Below are 16,801 nucleotides of genomic sequence, written 5' to 3'. Positions count from 1 at the left end.
TGACAGCCAACCCTTATCCTTGTTGCTGTTGTTCAGTCATGTCTGACTAATCTGAGGATTTTTTGGCAAAGATACTAGAATGGTTTTCCATTTCCTTTTCCAGTTCATTTCACAAATGAGGAAACTGAGGCAAACAGGGTTAAGTGTGCCCAGGGTCACATAGTTAGTAAATTTCTGGGACCATATTTGAGCTCGGTTTTTCCTGACTCCAGGCCTAACACTCCATCCACTGACCTAACTGCCTCCTAACCTTTATTCTACTATATGCTGAGTTTTATATTTTAGTGGGTTTTTTTTTCTGTTATGCTATACATAGATTTCCATTGCTACAATGGAATAGACAGGCCAAATGTAAGTCAAAAGTGTGACAATGATATTCCACAAAAGGTAATACCTCCCCGGAGGTATTAATAGCATGTAATATTATGAAAAATGGAGTGGAAAATATTAGTTATCTACCCTAGCTAAAATATATTTTAATATTGTGTTCAGTTCCTGAGCCATATTTTGGGAAGGAATAATTTAGACTATGCCCAAAGAAAAGCAGCCAGGTTGTGAATAAAAAACAATTAAAATCAACATTTGTTAAATGTTTACTGCCATTGTTTCTTAAATTATATGATTACTTCCTCTTTTTATTTAGGAATTATATATTTACACAATGTGATCAGCAGTATTTCTATTTCAATATATCAGTAATTATATTTGATATATTCATATCATATATTACAAATAGTTTTATGTTTATAATCGATTTATAATATCCATTCAATATTGTGACTTCACAATTACTCATTTTCAGCAATTTATCTGAAGGCTCATACTATCATCCTCACAATGACTTAGATATATAGTATTTCCAAATTTCTGAATCCCAGAATCCCACTCTCCTACCAACATCTCTAATTCTTTATACCTTGCCCTCACTAAATACTACTAAACCTTGCTTTTAGGATTCATTGTAAGCTCTATTCCATAAACAAAAAGCTATCTCTGTCTTTCTCCACCTTTTCTTGTCTGCCTACCTGATCTATGAAGACAATTAAGATGAAGTTTGTCTAGGAAACAACAAAGATGGCATATCAATATACCTTGGAACTGTACTTAAAGCATTGCAAAAAATAACATGCATACATATATAAATATCAATGTAATGAGTTATTGTAGTATAATAACATTTTTACTTAGCTAAATATTTCATCTTTCTTCTTTCTCTTCCATGCACCTTGACTGCTTTGTAGCCTTTGAGCTTTTGACTTTCCTTCCTTTTGGATACACTGTGCTTCTCTGACTTTAATAGCTTTATAGTCTCCAGGTTTTCCTACCACTTTCCTTACTTACAGTTCTTTCTATGGTTTTGATTGCTCCTTTTCCCCAAAAGTTAACACTGGGTCTCTCTACCCTCTCATCTCCTATCACTCTCCTCCTTGGAAATTCCATTTCCCAGGCTACAAATAAACACCCCGCTTACATAAATCAGTTCATTAGTTACGAAGACAGTTATTTCAATCAATCAATAGACATTTATTAAGTATTCAATATATGCCAAGCACTGTGTTAGGCTCAGTGAATATAAATATAAGGGACTAAATGATCCCTGATCTTAAAGAGCTGACACTTTTTCACATGATCCTGAGAGAATGGGGCAGAAAAGGATAAACTATGATGAGAGAATTATGTGAAAAGAAAGTTCAGAGATTAAAGGGCCTAGGAAGGCTTACCCTGGAGGGACATCACAGTAGGGAAGTCTGAGGGGTAAGGCAACTTTATATCTACACAGAATATTTGGGATAAAGGCAGGCTAAAAAAGAAGGAACAAAGTCAAACAGGGGAATCAAAGACTTCAGAAAACAAATTTCATCATTTCCTAGAGATGGCCCTGTTTCATAATATGGTTTTTCTTACCCACTTTATTTTTGTGGCATAATTTTTTTTCCCTCCACTACCAATAAAAAAATCATTCCTTTGACTAGGAGTTTCTAAACTGAAGTCCAAAAACTAACTTACTAATTAAAATATCATATTAATATAATATAATATTGTAATGTTATTTATATTACATTATATACTATTGTAGAAGATATATTATGTTGTAGGTCATATATTTATATAAATTGAATATTAATACATATAAGTATATGTTACTGTATATATTTCAATATAATTGTTTTTTACATATTTAAAAAATATTATTATGAGTTCCTAGGTTTCAGACTGTCAAAGGTATAAAAGTTCACAAAAACTCTGCTTTTAGAGCCTTGAAGTTTTTTTCTAGATTTCTGTAATTTTCTTTTTATAGGCAAACAGGTTTGACAAAGTTAGACTTTCAATCCTTCTCAGGAAAAATATTAGTGCAGGTTACTTTAATAGCTTCTAGCTATTCTGCCTAAAGCAGCACTACCCTAAAATCAGGGTTCCTGCTCTGTACCCATGTCTTTGGAGCCAAAAGTTTTAGGGGATCCCATTCATAATTGACATATACAAATACACAGAAACACAAGCAAACACACACCTACACAATGTGAGGTGAATCATCCTGAAGTAAACCATTTTTCTGAAATAACAGTTGAATGTTGTATCAAATAGCCAGGGAAATGAGCATTGAGATGATAAAAGTATGAAAAGTTAATAAAAATATATATGTGTTCTTTATATTAAAGTTTCATAGTGGTCTGAACATGCTTAGTTTGTGGTTGTAGATAATAAAAATAGTCATAATTAACAAAATCTGCACTTATATTCAGAACTTTAGAAGTAGTCTAAATCTTATTTAGTGAGATAACTAAGACATGTATGAGAGTTTTAATACTTCAGAAGAAATGATTTTGAAAATATATAAAATCCATTGTTTAAAATATATTATATTTAATTTACAATACAGTGTTATAGTAAATAAGGATAGCTCCCAGACTTATAAAATTTAAATATATTTTAGTCAAAATACTTGTATAGACAGAGATTCATGTAAAATAAAAATATTATCCTACAGCCTCATATACCCTAAGGTCAGCAAATAGGGAATGGATACTATATGGGCATTAAAAAAAAATAGGCATGTGGGTGGGTGGAGTGGAATAGAGTTAGCTGAGGGCCAAATATGCTGACAAAGGAAGTATTTGCATATGAAAAACTCTTTGCTATCTTGAGATCAGGCAATTATGCTTTTGTATAATCATGTTTATATACTTATGGCTATCTTTAAATAGACAATATTAAAATATTTAAACAAAGCCAAGTAGAAGTAGCATGATTAGAAATACTGATATTTTAGAGCTTAAATAAATTGTAGTAGGTTTAAACCAACACATTTGTTTACTTGTTTTTAGGAACCATCTTTCCCATTGTGTTCCCAGAAGGAGGTCATGGTAGGAAGAAGGGAAACGTGAGAGATTACATGGTTTCCTAAGAGCTTTCCCTCCTAAATGAATTCTGTAGGAGTATTAGGGTCATACAGATATATTACAGATATGATTTAAGACTTGACTTCAAAGATACATTGACTCAGAGTGATTAGGCCATCAACATTCAATTCAGGAGACAAAATGTTGCCTGTGATTTCATTCTACTTATGGAAGAAAACAGAAAGAAATGTATCTTATGATTCATAATAGCAAGGATCATTTAATACATACAACATTTAGTTTATCTCACAGGATTTTCAAAATGATTCACAGCTTAAAACAAAACAAACAAACAAAAAACCCCAGAAATTGCTTCCCAAAACATAAATGAACACAGCTATGAAAGGACAGTCCAAGAACATAATATAATCATGAAAATCATTCTAAATTTGTGACAACTATATGAGGTAGGTACTAGAAGTGTAATTTCTTCAGTAGGCCATTCCCTCTATCAGTGTTGGTTGGTACCTTCTCTGTAATGTATAGTCCTAGAGAATTTCCTAGAGTAGTGAGAAATTAAGTGACTTATTATTTCTTAATTCATGAGCAATAAGAAAATGTCTAAAAATAAAAGGAAAACTATATTATCAGCTCCTCTCAGTTAAAAATGTGGAATTTTCTAATGTTTATAATTTAGCATCTCCAAATAGTGTTTTAGTTTGATGCCTTTGAGAAAGAATTTAAATCTCTAGTGACCAAATGTGTTGAGAATTAAAGTTCAATGTATTTAGAGTATATTGTAGCAACATCTATGAGGTATTAAGTGGTTTCAGGGAAATGAAATTTAGTTTGACTGCAGAGAAACTGGAAGCTTTTTGCTTTCCATGTGATGACAGATGATAAGTGTATAACTTAGATGTAGTTGCTTCCTTGTGTGTTCTGAACTTTGTTTCTAGATCTTAATCAGAGAATTGGGAAACAGAGATGGAGAGGAAAATGAAGAGGAGGAGGGGGAGGATGAAGAAAGATAGGAGGGAGAAAGAGGATGAGGAAGAAGAGACTGACAGAGACAGAGAAACAGAGCCAGAAAAAAATGACAGAAAGACAAAGACAGATAAAATTGAAAACAGCTTCAGAAAGTTCAAATTCTACAAATGTTTTTGCTCTCCCCATCCTTCCTCTATGATCAAAATAATTTCCTACAAATTTTCAGGGAATTACTACAACATAGCACAATTAGTAACACTTGATAATTACCATAAGTTATAAGGAATTTAATGAAACTCCTATTTTTTTCCTTGTTTTTTACAGTTATAAGATATTATAAAAGTGAGGGGTTTTTTGTTTGTTTGATTTTTTGCTGTGGTGCAATGAAGGTTAAGTGACTTGTCCAGGGTCACACAACTAGTAAGCATCAAGTGTTTGAGGCCATATTTGAACCTAGGTCCTCCTGAATCCAGGGCTGGTGCTTTATCCACTGTACCACCTAGCTTCCCACTAAAAATGAGAATTTTTTTATGGGAACCTACAACTATATCTTTATTTTAAGTTTTACTTCAGTGTCCAAGAAAGTCACAATTATTAAAGAAAGCAAGGGTACTTGTTGACATATTCTTAATTGGAAATTGTAAATTAATATTTTGTGATCTATTTCACCTTTCACTATATTATATCACCTATTTCTTTGAGGGTTATCTAATCTATATATTACATAAAAAGTAATGTGTACATATACATACATACATACATATATATTCAAAATAAAAGTTTTTATTGATTATTAACATATCCATGTTACTTATATTCATAAATATATCCTCTCTGGCAAGGCCACATGAAATCAAGTACTCAATTCTTATAGAGCCTACATAGCTGTTCTCTTATAAATCATTTAATTTCCATAGATTCCAGTGTGCCAAAAGTAGAATCACAGATGAAACTGTAACCCAGTATGGGAAATCTCAGATTTTTATAAAATAAATATCAAATCATATTCCTGACTTATAAAAATTATAATTTCTATGAGTCTTTTCTCAGTCATGTCCAAGTCTTCACAATACCATTTGTGTTTTTTTCTGGAAAAGATACTGTATTGGTTTGCCAATTCAATTTCCAGCTCATTTTACAGATGAGTAATTGAGGCAAACAGGGTTGTTGTGTCTTGCCCACAGTCAGACAACTAGTTAATATCTGAGACAAGATTTGAACTCAGCAAGATGACTGCTGACTCCAGACCCAGCACTTTACCCATTGTACCACCTAGCCTACAAATTTCCACATAGATATTACTATTTTTCCAAAAAGAGTTTTGTAAATGGATGGCAGTTCATGCATATTTATTTATAAATGAGTGTGTTGAGAAGCTCTAGTATGTTTCTTCCATATACCATGTATAAATATGAGAACTGTATATAATACAAATGCATGGAGGGGATATAAATATGAAATGCAAATTTAACAGATTTTGTGGTACTGAAGCACTAGAAATAAAGTGGATGTCCAAAGACTAGAGCATGGTTAATCAAATTTTGGAACACTTGTAATGAAATATACTAGTGACATGAGAAATGCTGAATATTAAGAAAAAATAGAAAATTCTGAGAAGACTTAAGTGAATTAATACAAAGTGAAACCAGGTTAATAAGGAATATAATGTGAACAGTGATTATAACAAAGGAAATTGGAGAGAATAAAAATAACAGATCGGAAAGGTGAGCATTCTTCAGTTACAAGGGCAAAGCTTTTTCCCAGTCAAGAGATATGAGAATTCCACTCTTTCTCTTCTTGTTTCTGCATTAATGGTTATATCTGGTATGTAGGAGGTGATTAATAAGTATTTGTTGCTTCATTTATTTTCAGAGACAGGGCACTATGAATGTGAATTATTGTCCAAACTGTAGGCATAATTCATGAGTTGGTTAATTTTGCTAAAATGCTTTTCTCTTTAGAGCTATTCTTCATTACATAAAAACCATGATGATGATGATGATGACATATAGCATTTAAAGGTCAGGTAAGCTGCAAAAGGGATAGTGTGCCATTTCTGGAGCCAAGAAGACCTTGATTCAAATTCAGTCTCAAACACTTACTAGCTGGGTTTTCCTTGGCAAGTCATTTCACCCTGTTTGCCTTAGTTTCCTCATCTGTAAAATGATTTGGAGAAGGAAATGGCAAGGCCCTCCAGTATCTTTCACAAGAAAACTCCAAACGGGGTCACTAAGAAACAGAAATAACTGAAAAATGACTTAACAATACTTTCATTTGAGGTTTGCTAGGTGATACATGCACATACAAACATATGCCTATGTGTAAACATGTAGGTACACATACATATTTATATTTATATATATTTGCATGTTAATATTTTGTATATTCTCATATGAAAACCTAGAAGCTCATGCCTCATTATATAATATTAAATATATTTATTACATATATTATTTTCTGATATTTAAAGTTTATACTCATACATAATAATATATCAATAAATAATATCTTATCAAATAATATATTATTTGGGATACAATTTAAGAGGTAACTCTGGGTGGGAGAAATGGGTAGAAATATTAGAGAATCAAATAATGTAAAAACAAATACCATAATTGAATTTTAAAATATTAAACAAAATGGTAAGTTTTTTTAGTCTTCATTTAAAAATCATCTCAAAGGTCCTATACACATGTCATTAGATTTAATTCCATTCATTCACCCATTGGAATGGAAGTTATCAAGATTAAACTGGTGATTACCAACTCATATGTAGTATAGGGTACTTTTAGAAAATCCTAAAAAAACAACCTGTAGATTATTTAAAAAATTCTCCATTAATGTCTGACTCCAATATTTCATCATTACATGAAATGAACTTAAGTTGTTAAAGGCTATGCCAATTTAGCTTAATCTCTACAACATCCTATTGATCTGGAAGGACTTTTGGTATATGACTGTCAAGAGAATGCATTTCTACTATTCAAAAAATGGCCATGAAAGATTCAAAGAGACTCTATCCATGAGGGTTGTCCCTCAGGTGATGGATGTTGTTGGCAACAGAAATTCATGAAGTCAATGATCAAAATGTGGGAAGGTTGTGATCTATATTTAGGGATGAAATAACCAAACTATTAAAGGCCATATAGAGAGATTAATTATTTTACTTATGAATAACTCTCCAATAATTTCATATCCCAGTGCCTCATCAAAATATAGTTTTGACCATGGAAATTAAAGGCTAGGCTAACTGCAACAAGTTCTATAAAATTATATTTGGAAGGCCTGGAAATCAGACCTAGATATAAACTGCACATCTGCTGTTTGAGGACCATCTTACTGGACGAGGACATCTCATCACCAACAATTATGATTTATGATTTTTAGGGGGGCAGAGAGGGGACCTACATAAATTATAAGGTCATAGGATATTTAAGATTATAGATTTAGAACTGGAAATGCTCTTAGAAACACAACTTCTTGAAATAATGAAGTATATGTGAATAATACTTTTTAAGTATCATTTCATCGATCATGTTCAGTAATGATACTTTTTGGTAAGCCAGTTTGTGGAATGGTCAGAGTTTTAAAATGTGAAGTACCACACTAGGGGCTCACCATACCATATTCATGTCCATAGCACAGATTATCTGCTTCCCTTTAGTAAATTTCTTATTCTCTATGCAGGAGTTTATCTTTAAAACTGTCATTTGCTGACATCTGAGAAACACCATGGTGCTGGTGGGGGAAATGAAAACAGATTTAATTTGCTTGGTTACTTCTTTATTTTATTTTATTTTTTTTTGGTGAGGCATTTGGGGGTAAGTGACTTGCCTAGAGTCACACAGCTAGTAAGTGTTAAGTGTCTGGGGCCCAATTCGAACTCAGGTACTCTGGACTCCAGGGCTGGTGCTCTATCCACTGTGCCACCTAGCTGCCCCTTGGTTACTTCTTGAAAGGTGCTAAGTAAATACGACAATAATTTATTGGTCTAATTATAGCATGCATGTCTAACTGCATTAATATGATAAATAAGCATATGCCCCTAGGATGGATGAAAGCAAAGAGAATATCCTTCTCAAATTTCAGAAGTATATACAATCGAGAGGGATGACTATACACTATGGAATACAGATCAATACATCAAAAATATCTTATTAGACAAGATCATGAACTAAATAAAATAAAATTGTGAATTTAAATAATACATTTAAAGGGCTACACTTGTTTTCATTGGTTGGTTTTTTTTTTTAAATGGAGGGAATATGTAAGAGCCCCATAGCATATAAGAGTTTAAGTTATCCTGGTAAGAGAAAGGTCGATATTTCACACATAATTTAAAAGAAAATTAAGATAGAAAAGAATATTGTTTTTATTAGTCCTATTAAGAACAAATAAGTAGGCGTTCTCTATCAGCTAAGTCAGCTCAGTACATAGATGATTTCCTATGAAGGTATGTACCTACAGACACATATATTCACAGATGTATAAATTTATAGGTACGTGTACACACATAAACATCCATAAATATATGCACAGAGAAAATGAAGAGAACATACTAGCACAGATCTGTAGCTCATCGGAAACTGTTCTTGTGATCTATGTTCAGGTGTGTGCTGGGAAATGTTTGACAACTAGGCTACTTGCAGAAAGAATGTGGACATACACACTTTAAAGTTTAATCTACCTTGTAAATATTATCTATGACTAGAAAATCAATAAAACACTCAATTTATAGCAATTTCTAATTTCCTAGGAGTAAATTCTCAGATTGAAAATTTAACAGAAATCTTCCTGTTAGATGTGGTTCCAGCATATACCTGATTATAGCTAACACAAGGAACTAAAAAAAAAAAAATAAGCACAAGGTAGTAAATATGACCACATACTTTACACTGAAATGGATGCTATCTTAATAATAAAATCACTCATTCTAAGAAAGTAAATTTAAATCCCTTTTCTCATTGCTTCCCTAGTGTGACAAGACATTTTAGTAGAATTCAAGCTTAATATTAAATCAGCATGCAGTAGCAAAAAAATAAAAAAACAAAAAACAAAAAACAAACAAACCCACAAACAAACAAACAAACAAAGAAAGAAAAACCCCTGGATTTGGATTCAGAGAGGCTTCATTTAGAATCAATTTCTTCTTTTGAAAATTGTGACTTTGGGGGCAGCTAGGTGGCTCAGTGGATAGAGCATCGGTCCTGGATTCAGGAAGACCTGAGTTCAAATCTGGCCTCAGACACTTGACACTTACTAGCTGTGAGACCCTGGGCAAGTCACTTAACCCCAATTGCCTCACAAAAACAAACAAAAAAAACCAAAGAAAATTGTGACTTTGGCAAATGATTATTATTATTATTTTGTCATTCAATTTATTCATATATAATATGAGGCCTTTAATAAGTCTCCCTCCAATGTCCCTTCTAGCTTTAAATCTATTTTCTTATGAGTCCAAATATGTGATTTGGAAATTTTATATGAATATTAAAAGAATTATGGTTTTAAGAATCATAACAATGAGAGAAATTTTATAATGTGCCTGGTCATATCAGATCTCAGAAATTATATAGGATTATAACTTTTAAATTCTCTGACTGGATCTTTCAACTCCATGAATTTTAGCAGATATAGGAAGGCATCTTTTTCATAAGCTATTTATTGAAATTAAATTTACAATGTAATTAATTAGTCTGCAAACATTTATTGAGAGTCTACTATTTGCCAGCCACTGTGCTGGGTACTTCAAATATAAAGAAAGAAAAAAATAAATAAATAGTTCTTTGAACTCAAGGATCTAGTATTCTTCCAAGGGATACAAATGTATACATACATGTACATACTATAAACCAACTATGTTCAAAACCATGACAACAATATTGTTGAGGTGAGTGGAGCAAAACAGCTATTGAGTATGGGTAGGCATTGTAGTATCACTTCAACTGAGTCTTGAAGGAAACTAGGATTTCTGAAAGGCAGAGGTGAGGTGGGAGAGTATATGGAAGCCAAAGGATATAGCCAATGAAATGGCATGTATAGTATGAAAGAACACTGAGTAAGAGAAAAAGGTCAAAAAGGCCAGTTTAGCTGGATCCTAAAATACATGAAAGGGAATATCAGGTAATAAGATTTGAAAGTTAACTTGGGGGCAGGTTGTGAAGAGATTTGAATACCAAACTGAGGAGGTGATGGGCAACCATTAAGGTTATGTGAGTAGTTATAAAGGAAACATAGACAGGTTTATAAAGAGAGTGAGTGCTCAGTGCTTTTCCTAACACTAACATTTACTTTTGAAAAAAAAAAGAGATTACTTGATTTGTTTCTTTCTTCCAGATATAACTTAGATCATAACGTAAATCTTAACAACCAAAATACATCAAATAATTACATGTTCAGACATGTAAGGAATTAGAAGATCCTATTAAATCCACAATTTATACTAAACTGATAAAAAATGTTTAATTTACTTAAATAAAGTGCCCAGAAAAATACATGTGAACAAATAGATACAACCATAAAAAAATGCAAACTCTTTTTCTAAGTATGTGTGGAGAATTTGTATATGGGCTGAAATATAAATCAGTTCCTTAGGTACAATCTAATTTCTTGGCTATGTGGTGCAATAGGTAAGCATGCTGGACCCAAAGGCAAGAAAATAGGTGTTCAAATACCATTTCAGCTATTTACTAACTACATAACCCTAGTCATGTCCCTTCATTTTTATTTGCCTCAGTTCCCTTATTTATAAAATAGAGAAAATAATAACACCTCCCTCCCAGGATTGTTGTGGGGATAAAGTGAAATAACACTTATCAAGCACATTGCAAACTTTGCTTAAGATTATATGTTACTTGGCTAAAATGACAAAAAAGGAAAATAATAAATGTTGGAGAAGCTGAGGGAGAATTGGAACACTAATTCATTGTTGGTGGAGCTGTGAACTGATCCAGCCATTCTGGAGAGCAATTTGGAATTATGCCCAAAGGGAGATAAAACTGTGTATACCCTTTGACCCAGCAATACCACTTTTGGGTCTTTTTCCCAAAGAAATCATGGAGGGGGGAAAGGGACCCACATGTACAAAAATATTTATAGCTGCTCTTTACGTGGTAGCAAGGAATTGGAAGTTGAGGGGGTGCCCATCAATTGGGGAATGGCTGGACAAGTTGTGGGATATGAATACAATGGAATACTATTGTGCTGTAAGAAATGATGAGCAGGAGTTCAGAGAAACCTGGAGGGTCTTGCGTGAGCTGATGATGAGTGAGATGAGCAGAACCAGAAGAACATTGTATACAGTATCATCAACATTGAGTGTTGACCTACTGTGATGGACTATATTCTTCTCACCAATGCAATGGTACAGAAGAGTTCCAAGGAACTTATGATAGAAGAGGATCTCCAAATCCAAGAAAAAAAAAAAAAAGAACTGCGGAGTATAGATGCTGAATGAACCATACTATTTCTTTTGGTTTTGGTGCTGTTGTTTTTTTCTATTTTGAGTTTTTTCTTCATTGCTCTGATTTTTTTCTCTTATAACATGACTAATGCAGAAATAGGATTAATGTTATTGTGTGTATATATATATATATAACCTATATCAGATTACCTGCTGTCTAGGGGAGGGGGGAGGGAAGGGAGGGAGGGAGAAAAATCTGAAATTGTAAACCTTGTATAAACAAAAGTTGAGAACTATCTTTACATGTAACAGAAAAAATAAAATACTTTATTAATTAAAGAAAAAAAAAGATTATATATTATAGGAACAGCTAGGTGGTGCAGTGGAAAGAACACCTGCCCTGGATTCAGGAGGACCTGAGTTCAAATCCTGCCTCGGACCCTTAACACTTACTAGCTTTGTGACCATGGGCAAGTCACTTAATCCCAACTGTATCCCAATCACCAAAAAAAAAAAATTATATGTTACATATTGTCACTAATCCACCACTACCACCACCACCACCACTGGAATTTTCATTTTCCTTCAAAGAATTAATTGGTTTGTGTTGTTTTAGAGATATTACCTCATATTTATATAGCAATTTAAATTTTCAAAGGCCACCAAAGCCAACTTATGTGCTAGGTAGTGGTGGCTGCCACATCCCACAATTGTATCTTTTACTTTGTCAATATGATAAAGGGCAGTGAGAAGCCCATTCACACATGCAAAGAAAATCCCTTTGAGATGGTTTTAAGACACTAATTCAGCTTTTTTTTTTCATTTTTCATACTTAAGTCTATATATGGTATCAACATTAGCCTTAGAATTTATATTACTTTCTCGTAGAAATTAATTCTTATGAATAACTCCCCCAAAGTATTGCTTATTAGTAGCAATAGTAATTATTAATATTAGTATTAGTAGCAGTAGCAGCATAAATATCATTTCTTTCACACACATATTTCAATAATTAAGAGGAAGCTAGATGTATATTTTTACTGCAAGTATTACTTCTGTGAAAATGGCTGTCATTTTTTTTTAGATTCATCCAACACCTGACTAAGATCCATTTAATAGCAGCACATTTTAGACCAAGATAGACTATAATTTTCTATAATCAGTGTAACTGTGCTTAAAGCTCAGTCGGTCAATATGATCTTTCAAAACAACATTTCCAAAGGCCACTAGCAGATTCAGAGTTCTCTTTGGGTGTTTGGTCCTTTGCACTTATTCATCTAAGCTTTTTCATTTTCTTAGTGACTGTCCTGGCCAATGCATAGCTTCAGCATATATTCTGAAAACTAGTCATCTGTGTTGTCCCTTTGGTGTCATTGACTTTATCTGCCATTTCATTACTTAAATTCAAATAGGATTCCCTAAGTTTCTGTTATTCCTTAGTCTTTGAGGTCATTATTCAAATTTATTTGTAGAAAATTCATTATCTCCATCTATTACATATCAGGATAGATAAGAATAATGCCATCTGTCTACTGAAAATATTTTTTTTTCTTTTTTCTTTTTTTTTTTTTTGCGGGGCAATGGGGGTTAAGTGACTTGCCCAGGGTCACACAGCTAGTAAGTGTCAAGCGTCCGAGGCCAGATTTGAACTCAGGTACTCCTGAATCCAGGGCCGATGCTTTATCCACTGCGCCACCTAGCTGCCCCGACTGAAAATATTTTAAAAGAAGAATCTTAATTAGACAACTTTATAAAATCCCAAATAGATATTCTTCTTTATACCCAGTCTGTTAGGGTCACCATTGTAACAGGAAGAAGTAATTAATTTGATTTTCAGTCAATAGAAACAAAATTAATTTTTAAAAAGCAATGGAATATCAGTCTGGAAATACTATTTCTAGTGAGTGTGTAAAATTTTATTGTTGGCAAACAGCACCTAATATGGTACTAAGAATATGGTACAGAGGTTTGTTTTCATTTGTGTTGATTGCCAATTATTATTACAAAACTAAAAGTACACTTTTTTGTGTGAGGCAATTGGGTTTCAGAGTTAGTATGTTTCAAGTGTCTGAGGCAGGATTTGAACTCAGGTCCTCGTGACTTCAGGGCCAGTGCTCTATCGACTGCACCACCTAGCTGCCCCTAAAAGTACATTTTAAGGGAAACAGAAAAGACAAAAAATAGTTTATTGGTCTTTGACTAATAAATATACTGCACTATATTGGTGCAGTTTGTATTTAGTCTAAAGAGTTCCTTCTTTTTACCAATGGATAACTAAAACCCTCATAAGAAAGGAAAAATAATGGTTGAACAAGGGTTTAAAGTCAGTCAGTGGCCACTTATTAAGTGTTTTGTGTCAGGTATTGTGTTAAGTGATGGGGATATAAAGAATGGAAAAAAAAAACATTCAAACCACTCAAGCAGCTCACATGATAATGGAAGAGACAAGAGGGGAAGGGGCCAAAAAACAACTCAACATTATTATTTATTTTAGCAACTTCTGTTAATCTGGGGATGAGGCAGGACAACATTGTTGGACTTTCATGATTTAAAAATATGGGCATGAGAAGACAACTGGGAGAAAATTCCTTCTATAAGAGCCAAAGGAAAATCTGTGGTTGTTTTGTAAAAGACTCTGATTCTTTACTTCATGTCACAGAATGTAGGTCACATTGACCATTTGAACATAAACACTAGTTATCACTCATCCATCTTTTCTAGTTCATGGATTTCTTCCCCATAGATCTTCTCTTTCTTATCATTTATCCCTTTCATTTGTAGGAGTATAAAAATTTTATACATAATATCAGAGATTACTCTTTCATGTAACCTCTAACACAAATGCTGCTACTATCAAGATAATATGTGTGGGTGTTAAAAAGAAATGGGACTATAATTGAAAAATAGCCCAACTAGAATGTCTTGAATATGAAAATAAGAGTCTACCAATATCACTGAAGTGTGATAACTATTTGAAACCTAAAAACATGTAATGGCATATAATAAATGTAACATATCTCTATTGGAATACTATAAAATGGGCTTTTTAACTTATCTCTAGGTAAGGAAATTTCAGGAAATGGAAATATAAAGACAGGTGAGGAGGGGGTTCAGATTACCTTCAGTCTGATGGAACAGTAAAACAAGGAAATGTGGCAACAGCCCTGATATAAGTTAAGATAAATATAACTTTATAATATCTTCATTTCTTATGGTTCCTGACCTTGAAATGTACCTTCAATTTTATCTCTTTTCATGTGGATTAAATATCAATAAAATCTATAATATTGTATAGAGTAATTTTATTTTTAATTATTAAAAATATCTTCTTAGCATAGTAATGATTTCCTCAACCCTTCCCTTTGGACAACAAAAAATTCAAATCAAACCAAAACTACAACAAGAAAACGTAAATGTCATGTTCACTGAATTATTGAGGGGGAAGATTTTTATTTTGGAATCAGACCCTATAGCTCTTTAATAAACCCTATATGTGAATATCCAAATATATAAAACTATTAAATAAGGGAATTATTCATATTAAATAACAAAGCAAAATTATCTCAAGGTGAATTTTTTAAATAAATAGCAAGTTTTCCAAGTGTACCAAAATATTATTTTGATTTATAACTGACTTTTGTAGGAAGAAAACTTCATGTAAGAGTTTGTTTTCAGCACCCACAATTCCATAGGATATGCTACAATGTAGCATCTGTTGTGCACAAAGCCAGTGCTACTGATGCTTTTGGTTTCTATGTATGCAGGTGGGTATAAAGGGACTAACATCAGATCAGTGGCAGATGTTTGAACTAGGGAGAATGGGGTTCACACTGAATTAGTAGGAAGTAGCAAGATAGTTATTGAACACAGCTGGAGTGATATTTATCTACATCACTTTCATTGCAAGTATAATGATATTTTGTTATACTGTTGTCTAAAAAGTCTTATATGTTTGACTTTCCCCCATCATTAGCTTAAAAATTTATAAAAGTATACCCTTCATAATGCAAGAAATGTCTATTTAAATTCCTTTAGTAAATAATGTATTCATGTTACATAATTATTAAATAGTGATTATTTTCCCTCAGAAATAATAGTGCAGCTTAAATAATTCCATGAAAATTTGAAGGTTATTTTTTTCAACAAGCAAAAAACCCCAAGTAGCTTATTTAGATTTAATGAGTTTTCATTAGAGACATAAAGTTTTAAAAGGTTTTAAAGATAAAGACACTATAAAATTAAAATGATATTTTGTTAATAGTTTAAGTCATTTCTTTTCATTTGATGTAATTGAATATTTTTTCTCTAAGTGTGTGACTACGACTCGTTATATATGGAATATAAATTGATTTTTCCCAATAAAAGAAACTGAGATATTCCACCTTTAATGTAAAATTTTTAGTTAGTCTGGGGCCCACTTTTTGCATGATCACATGCCAAGGCCGATTCTATTAGTTGTACATCCGCTTAATTGAAATGTTTAGCTCTTTATTTTAAAATTCCTTTAGCATGAACCTTAAAAGATGTTACATATCATTCATAACAACATACTTAAACCAATTTAAATTCAACAAACCTTTATTAATTGCCTATTATGTGCAAGATACTATGTTAGGCTCTGGGGACACAGTGACACAAACTAAATATTCCATGCTCTCAGGAGCTGAGATTCTACTCAAGGACACAAGTAAATACAAAATATACAAAGGAAAAGACACGCACATAGTGGCCCCTGAGTTGAGCCATGAAAAGAAGTAAGAATTCCAGGAAATTGAGGTAAGAGTACAAGAACATTGCAGACTTGGAATGGGATTGCAGGAGACATTATTCTAGAACAAAGCTTCTTAAACTTTGGGCCATCACCTATCTGAATGTAGGGGTCACAAAAATTTGGCAACAGTAAAATTTTATGTATACCTATTTTATATACCTATATACCAAGGGTTATGTAAAAATTTCTCAGCTGAAAAGGGGTCATGAGATGCAAAAGTTTAAGAAGCATTGTTCTATAATACAGAGGCTGAATATAGAATCTTTTGAGCCACTTAGGTATTTTATCGATACTGTTTAG

The 16,801-nt window shown here is 32.6% G+C and overlaps 1 protein-coding gene across 1 annotated transcript in view; it reads right to left on the bottom strand.

The window, feature by feature from the left end:
• LRP1B (LDL receptor related protein 1B) overlaps positions 1-16,801 on the bottom strand; it is a 2,279,180-nt gene that overhangs the window by 2,103,296 nt on the left and 159,083 nt on the right. The window contains 1 exon segment of the mRNA XM_043994810.1: positions 11,358-11,365. Coding sequence (XP_043850745.1) covers positions 11,358-11,365 — 8 coding nt within the window.

This window comes from Dromiciops gliroides, chromosome 3 (genome assembly GCF_019393635.1).
Source record: "Dromiciops gliroides isolate mDroGli1 chromosome 3, mDroGli1.pri, whole genome shotgun sequence".
Lineage (NCBI taxonomy): Eukaryota > Metazoa > Chordata > Mammalia > Microbiotheria > Microbiotheriidae > Dromiciops > Dromiciops gliroides.
Note: the sequence above shows the minus strand (reverse complement) of the source record. Positions and strands in the feature narration are given on the sequence as shown.